General features: G+C 31.8%; 1 protein-coding gene across 1 annotated transcript; it reads left to right on the plus strand.

Annotated features, from left to right (window-relative positions):
• Positions 1-1,061: 1,061 nt before the first annotated feature.
• LOC107415597 (homeobox-leucine zipper protein ATHB-20) lies at positions 1,062-3,570 on the plus strand. Its single transcript, XM_016023949.4, has 3 exons — positions 1,062-1,514; positions 1,602-2,020; positions 2,923-3,570. The coding sequence occupies exons 1-3, from the start codon at positions 1,415-1,417 to the stop codon at positions 3,289-3,291; spliced, it is 888 nt and encodes a 295-aa protein (XP_015879435.1). The 5' UTR covers positions 1,062-1,414; the 3' UTR covers positions 3,292-3,570.
• Positions 3,571-7,223: the final 3,653 nt, after the last annotated feature.

Below are 7,223 nucleotides of genomic sequence, written 5' to 3' on the forward strand. Positions count from 1 at the left end.
ATCCAAAATTTGAAATATGTAATATATATTTAAGGGAAAAAAAAATGGTAATTGTGGACAAGACAACCATATATATATATATATATATGTATATATATATATCTGTTAGTATCTTCTAATGCTTTTCCCCACCCACCAACGGTATGACTGAATTCATAATATGATGAGGAACATTCATCATGTATGAAAACGAGAGGATTGCGATTAAATTTTATTTATTCTGGACTTACCATGCTCAATCAAATATTCTAATATTTTAATGTAAATTTCGAAACTCAAGGTAACAGACCCTCCCTATAAAAGAATATATATATATATATATATATATTAACTTGGGTGCAAAATAACCAAAATTCTCCAGCAAATGCCAGACCCGCGCATTACTTAATAAAACTAATTTAATAATGGAAAAAGACATCTTTTAGCTATTTGTCTATTGTTTATCGCCTTGGATTCTGGATTTTCATGTTGCCAAGTTTCCTCGTCACACATGGCCGATATGTGCTTGCTCTCCAAATATTTGATGGCCAAAATGAGGCCCTCCCTGTTGGATTGATTGGAAAACAATTAATTTCATGCATCTTGATCCACCTGAGTATATATATATAATTCCTAATTTCTTCGGCTAAATGGAATTTAAATGCTTGTAATACAATGTATCCTTCAATCAAACCAACTAATTCAATTTCAATATCGTTTTACAATATGTATCTATAGGAATAATTTAATTACAAATTACTATTTTCTTTGTGAATGGTTCAAATTAGTTTGAATTGTACCATATAATAAAGAATGAAAGATAATAAGTTGACAAAACAAATTAACCTGTGGTGATCCGGAAATCATTAGAGAAATGATTTTGGTTTGTAATATAAATATAGGAGAAGGAGGGGGCGTTGGAGAGAGAGAGAGAGAGAGAGAGAGAGAGAGAGAGACAGAGAGAGAGGTGTATTAGTATTAGTAATTTAGTATTGTATAGAAGTAGAAGTAGAAGAGAGAAGAGAGATCCGGGAGGAGGGGTTTGGTGGACCCATCCTATGATAAGGATATTTCACTCTCTCTTTCTATCTCGACCTAAAAATCGCTGTCTATCAGTAGTCTCTCTGCACCCATCAGCCCCATCCTCTCTATCTATCCATCTATCTATCTATCTATCCCTCTTTACTCTCTTTTCTCCTTTTCTCTTTCTGAAAAACCTGTCACCATGAGAGCATGAGAGTGAGAGCCCTGCAGATAGATACCTTATAATTAATCATCCATAGCCAATTTACCCATTACCCAATACCCATATCATATCATATATCAATCCGCCTAGCCTACCTAGCTACCCTTCTCTCTCTTCATTTTTATTTTACTTTTATATATATTTGCAGCTACCCACTTTACTCAGTCCCTTTTGTTGCATTTGAGAGACATGGCTTTCCAACCTCACAGTTTCATGTTCCAAGCTCATGAAGATCATCAAGACCTCCATCTCTCTTCCTCTGCCTCTCTCAACACCCTTCATTTCCATGGTCTCTCTCTCTCTCTCTCTCTCTCATTTATGATGAGTTCGAGTTTAATTATTAATATCATATAATATTTATTTATTAATTTTGTAGCTGGGGGTGGTCATGGTGCGATGCCGTTTATGATGAAGAGGTCGTTATCGTTTTCGGGAGTTCATAATCACCATGAGAATATTGAGCAATGCGAAGAGGTGCATGGTGGTGGAGATGATGATCTGTCAGACGATGGATCGCAGATTGGAGAGAAGAAGAAGAGGCTGAATCTTGAACAGGTTAAGACGCTGGAGAAGAGCTTTGAGATGGGGAATAAGCTCGAGCCTGAGAGGAAGATGCAACTGGCTAAGGCTCTGGGTCTGCAGCCAAGACAGATTGCCATTTGGTTTCAGAATAGAAGAGCTAGATGGAAGACTAAGCAACTTGAAAAAGATTATGAAGTGTTGAAGAAACAATTTGATGCTCTTAGGTCTGATAATGATGCTCTTCTTGCTCAGAATAAGAAACTTCATGCTGAGGTAAATTAATATACATTCTCCATTTTATTTATCTCCATTTATATATATATATATATATATATAACTGTTTATTAATTTGTTGCCAAATGTATTATTGTGACAAGACTCACAACAGTTTCAGTGAAAAAAAGACAAGACGCACAACAGTGCTATTGCTATATAGACTGATCGAAGTATATATATGATCTAGTATTTTGATTTTTCAAAATTAACAACTATTTCAGATCCCCACTTTCTTGATGAATTTGTGTCACTTTTATTAAGTATATAGATTAAATTTTTTGGTCAAAAAATCATAGATTAAAATTTGGAAGCAGCCTTCTCTCTCTTTAATCATATATTCTTTTTTATGGGAATTTCTTTTTTTATTTCGTGGTGTTTCTTCATTTTCACCTTCTTTTTTTGTCAGTTCAGAGTTTCAAGCTCAATTAATGAAGTTTTGTGTTTTGATGTGTGGGTCAATAATAGTTTTGTGCATCTTATAAATACTTCATACATATCATTTGAAAGAAGTCCTTTTTTTTTTTTTTTGGGTGAATGAAAGAAGTAGTCTTTTTGCTGACATATGTTTTATTACATATTTATTTTATGATTATGAGGATATATCTGAATTCAATTGTCTGCTTGAGTTGTTGGATCCAAATGTACATAATGCCCACTATAGGTCATTGATCAGTAATCACATTCCTTATGTTTTTCTTACTATTGTTAGATGTGCATCTCAGGAACAAATTAATGTGGTCTAGTTTCGTTAGTGGCTCAAAGTGTCTAATTATAGACCTAGTTGCAACTATATATAACCTTGATCATTTTAACATGTATATATATATATATATAGCTTGTAGTACTATTCCTCGCATGGTCTTAATGGAATAATTATATACTTGGTTCAAATGCTGCAGTTATCAACTCTAAAAGGTAGAGATTCAAACGAAGCTGGGCTTAGCAATCTGAAGAAAGAAAATGAGGGTTCTTGGAGCAATGGAAGTGAGAATAGTTCTGATATAAACTTGGAGATATCGAGGACACCGGTAATAAACAGTCCAGCTTCTTCTCAAATAAACGGTAAGAATTTCTTCCCATCAACCCTCAGGCCTTCAAGCATAACTCAGTTCCTTCAAGGTACATCAAGGTCAGACATCCAGGGTCTGAAAGTTGATCAGCACCATCATCATCAAATGGTTCAAGAAGAAAGCTTCTGCAACATGTTCAATGGCATTGAAGACCAGCAAGGGTTTTGGCCATGGCCTGAGCAGCATCAATTTCATTGAAATGCATTTAATTAAAACCAATGCCTAAAATTCTCTCAAAAAGAAAGTAGCAAAAAAGCACCCATTGGCCAATCCACTCAAGGAGATCATTAATTAACAGAAACTTATAATTAATTATCAATTTTCTATCAATTTTAAATCAAGTTTTTTCTTTTTATTTTATTTTTATGTAGATTGATGTATAGAATTTCAACATATTTGCTTCAATTTTCAGTTGTGCTGAAATGTTATGGTAATTTGATTGGCTCTGAAATAATAATACATATATAATTTTCTAAATTTCACATACGTTTTTGTGAAAGATATTTTTTATATGTATAAATATTTTCCATAGTTAAGTGCATGTGCCTGTGAGTGGGTTTTCAGCTCTGGCATCTAGCATGGGCCATGAAATAAAAAAAGGATTCCTGTCCTTGTAAGTTTCAGCTTTATTATTATAAAATTGTTGTTGGGTGTGGGCTTTGGAATCATAAGTTTGTGACATAAAAAATTTGTTTGGAAGTGGCTGCTGAGAAAGTTCCTACAGTACTCATATACGTACACAAATATGAATATATTTTTTTCGGTAAATATGTATATATGTATATTATGAATATGAATATGAAGTAGGCTGGCAAATGGCAAATGGCAATCAATAAATATATAAGTGAGAAGCATGGATATATATATATATATATATATAAATATATATAAGTGATAAAAAGAATCAATAAATATATAAATAAGATGCATGGATGTCTATACGTATATACATATATATATATAAGTGATAAAAAGATTTAAAAGGGGCGATGTGGAAGCTAAAATGTATTGGAATTTGGGTTTTAAAAAAAAAAATTAATGAAAGAATAAGAGCGTGTGTGAAAAGGATTGGTGGTATTGGGAGATTCTGAAAGCACACATTCCAAGAGGAAAAGAAGGGAAAGTAAAATAGGAGGAGAAGAAAACAAAAGAAGGTGTTAGGAAATGGTCATAGTTTCGCGTATTTGAAGGTGACGTTTCCAAAATTTTAGTCTGACGAGTATCTAACTGCGTACTACTCCTTCTGTTGGAGTTCCATGTGATCCTCTGCCACCGTATTAACCTTATCATTCATTCACCACCACCAACACACACATACACACACCTCCCCCAACTCCTCTCTCTCTTTCTCTCTGACGTCTTATTAGTCTCCATTCCAGATTCGACAGCACCAGTGTCTTTGCTGACAACTTAAGCATTGGACACTATACTACTACTGTTACTTCTTACTGACAATTTTAGTACCAATGGCTATACCCAACTAATTACCATTTACTAATTAACACATACACACACACTCTCTCTCTCTTTAAAAAATTAATTACTGATTAACATCATCATTATATGTTTTTGTGTCCAGGAAAATTAAAAAATTGAATATAATTTCATGGGTCAACTACGAGCTAGCTGATTAATTAACTACATCATGTTACTTTTTAGTTTAAATTAACATTGAATTGAATTCCTGAAAGTACTTTCTTAGAGTACATATAAAATATGCATATCCATGTATTCACGTGGATATTAATAAATAATTGACTAATTGAGTGCATTTCCTTGGCCAATTATAGTTTTAGGGAGAGAGATTCTTATGCTATTTATACAAATAGTGTTTGCAAATCACTTTTGCATAGCCGTACTGGTATTGGTTTCAAAACAAGACACGCAACTTTTTATTTTTCCTATGTAATCCGGAATTCATAGTTTGAATTAAAAAAACAAAATCATGATGCTTCATTCAAAAACAGACAAATTAGATCATTTAGGATGATTGTTTAGCAGAATAAAACCATTTAGTTATTATATTGTAAATTAAAAAATTATGATTTAAATTTTGATAAATTTTGTTATTGATATGGAGCTCTAATCCGATACCTATGATATTAACACTATGATATTAACAGGAATCATTTTCTTTTTATTTTTATTTTCTAAAAAATAAAACACAGATAAACAAATTAGGGGTATTTGATAATGCTCATAGTTTTATTTTTATTTTTTTATTTGTAGTAAAATTTATTAGACTTTTTAATTAACTACAAATTTAAAGAAAAAAGCAAAACCAAAAAGTTTGGTGTTATGGTTTTTTTTTTTCTCCCCCTCGAAGTTTATGATTATTTAAAATGCTTATAACAAATTCTAATTAATAGTAACAAACATTTGAAATAAAGAAAATTATATAAAAAAGGGAAAAAAAAAACTATACAAAGAAAACTAGAAGCATAAACGTTAAAAATGGCCCTTAATCATTTGAAACTTTGATTATAATTATTTTATCATGGAATTTAGTGTGTAAATAAATTATAACTACTAAATCAAAGCAAAGATTAATAGAACCAACATCGATTAATTAATACCGTGGCAGTTTTAAATTTTAAGATCGTGAAACTTTAAAAGTGTGCTAAGAAATGATAAGCTAGCTATATATTACAAAATTTGATTCTGAGATCTAAAAAATAAAAGTTTCCACAATGTTTTGTGCGAGTAGGGTAATCAGGGAAGGTATGCCGGGATATCATGAAAATTTCTAAATCTATGATTTGTTTATTGATGGAGATTAAGGTGCAGCACATGATAATGCGATTGGTCAACTAATAAATCTTTTTTTTTTTTTTTTTAAAGATATCTAATTAGGTCAATTAGAATTAGTATTAGAAAAGGGATATCTTGTTTCCTAATTGAAAACCAAGTATATACACACTTCCCTATGGAATATGTTTGTATTTTACAATATCAATCAGTAATTAAGTAGCTAGCTTCGGGGGATTTACCCAAAAAAAAAAAAAAAAAAAGAAAAAAAAAAGAAAAAGAAAAAATAATAGCTAGCTTCAGGGGAGACGAGAGGCAAAATACATATAGCGAAAGAGTCTTTCTCTGGTTTCTTCACAAGTACCTTTTAGTATGCTAGACCACCATAAATACAGCAAATACAGTAATCTATATGGACATCTGGTTTCTTCACAAGCACCTTTTAGTATGCTAGACCATCATATATACAGCAAATACATTAATCTATATGGACCGTAAAATGGAACCTGTTCTAGCTCCCCACTCTTTCTTTTAGCACCTTTCTGATAATGGAACAAATATTTATTTAATTTAATTTAAAGGCTCAAATACAAAATGTTCAATGTCTCATAGAACAATCCGTGGATAATACATATGTTGAATGTTTTTTCTTTTTTGGGTTAAAGTACACATGGAAAGTTAACTGTAACGTTAGGGTGTGTGAACACCATCTAATCATCATATATATATTAATCTAGCCAAAAATACTTTCCTTGTCTTTAGTACAGAATACAACAACCCAATTGGTCACCCTTCCAAAATATACATACAATATACAAACCATATTGTAGTTATAGAGTTTGGATTTTTATTTGGCTAAAATTTAATTAGCTCATATTGTTAGAAAAAGTAGAAAAAACATATAAAATAATCTTTTGTAAAAAATACAAGGAATTTCTGTTGCGATTTGACCGCAGATGTGTTAAAGAGGTTGTTTTGCAGATAAAATAAAAAACAAAAAAGTTCGTTCTTCCTTTTAATTAAAAGGAAAAAAAGATGAAGCACCTCTTTAGGCTTTAACAATTTATCCCCATGGCCAACCAAACAAAAAAAAAACAAAAAAAATTCCAATTTGCCAGATGTTTTTCTAAGTTATTTGGGCTCATCTCATTGATGAGTTTGTTGTGAGGCCCATTTAGATCACCATCAGACGAGGAGAGGCAATGGCCTATGGTGCTTTGATCGTGGTTGGTCAATATTTGGGCCTGAATAATATGGGCTTGAGGGACAAAATCCATGCAGTGGGACAAGAGAAAAAGTTAAAACAACCCGACAAAAAAGGGAAAAAGGTCCTACCGAAGACCAAGAAAAAAAGAAAAAGAAAAAAGAAAAGCGAAATAAAA

Source organism: Ziziphus jujuba, chromosome 4 (genome assembly GCF_031755915.1).
Source record: "Ziziphus jujuba cultivar Dongzao chromosome 4, ASM3175591v1".
In the NCBI taxonomy this organism is placed as follows: domain Eukaryota; kingdom Viridiplantae; phylum Streptophyta; class Magnoliopsida; order Rosales; family Rhamnaceae; genus Ziziphus; species Ziziphus jujuba.

What these genes read in the sequence shown, in the direction of transcription:
- LOC107415597 (XM_016023949.4), top strand. Translation starts at nt 1,415, where the DNA reads ATGGCTTTCCAACCTCACAGTTTCATGTTCCAAGCTCATGAAGATCAT. An exon ending in CAACACCCTTCATTTCCATG is followed by an intron (nt 1,515 to 1,601) that starts GTCTCTCTCTCT and finishes TTAATTTTGTAG; the next exon opens with CTGGGGGTGGTCATGGTGCG. An exon ending in ATAAGAAACTTCATGCTGAG is followed by an intron (nt 2,021 to 2,922) that starts GTAAATTAATAT and finishes CAAATGCTGCAG; the next exon opens with TTATCAACTCTAAAAGGTAG.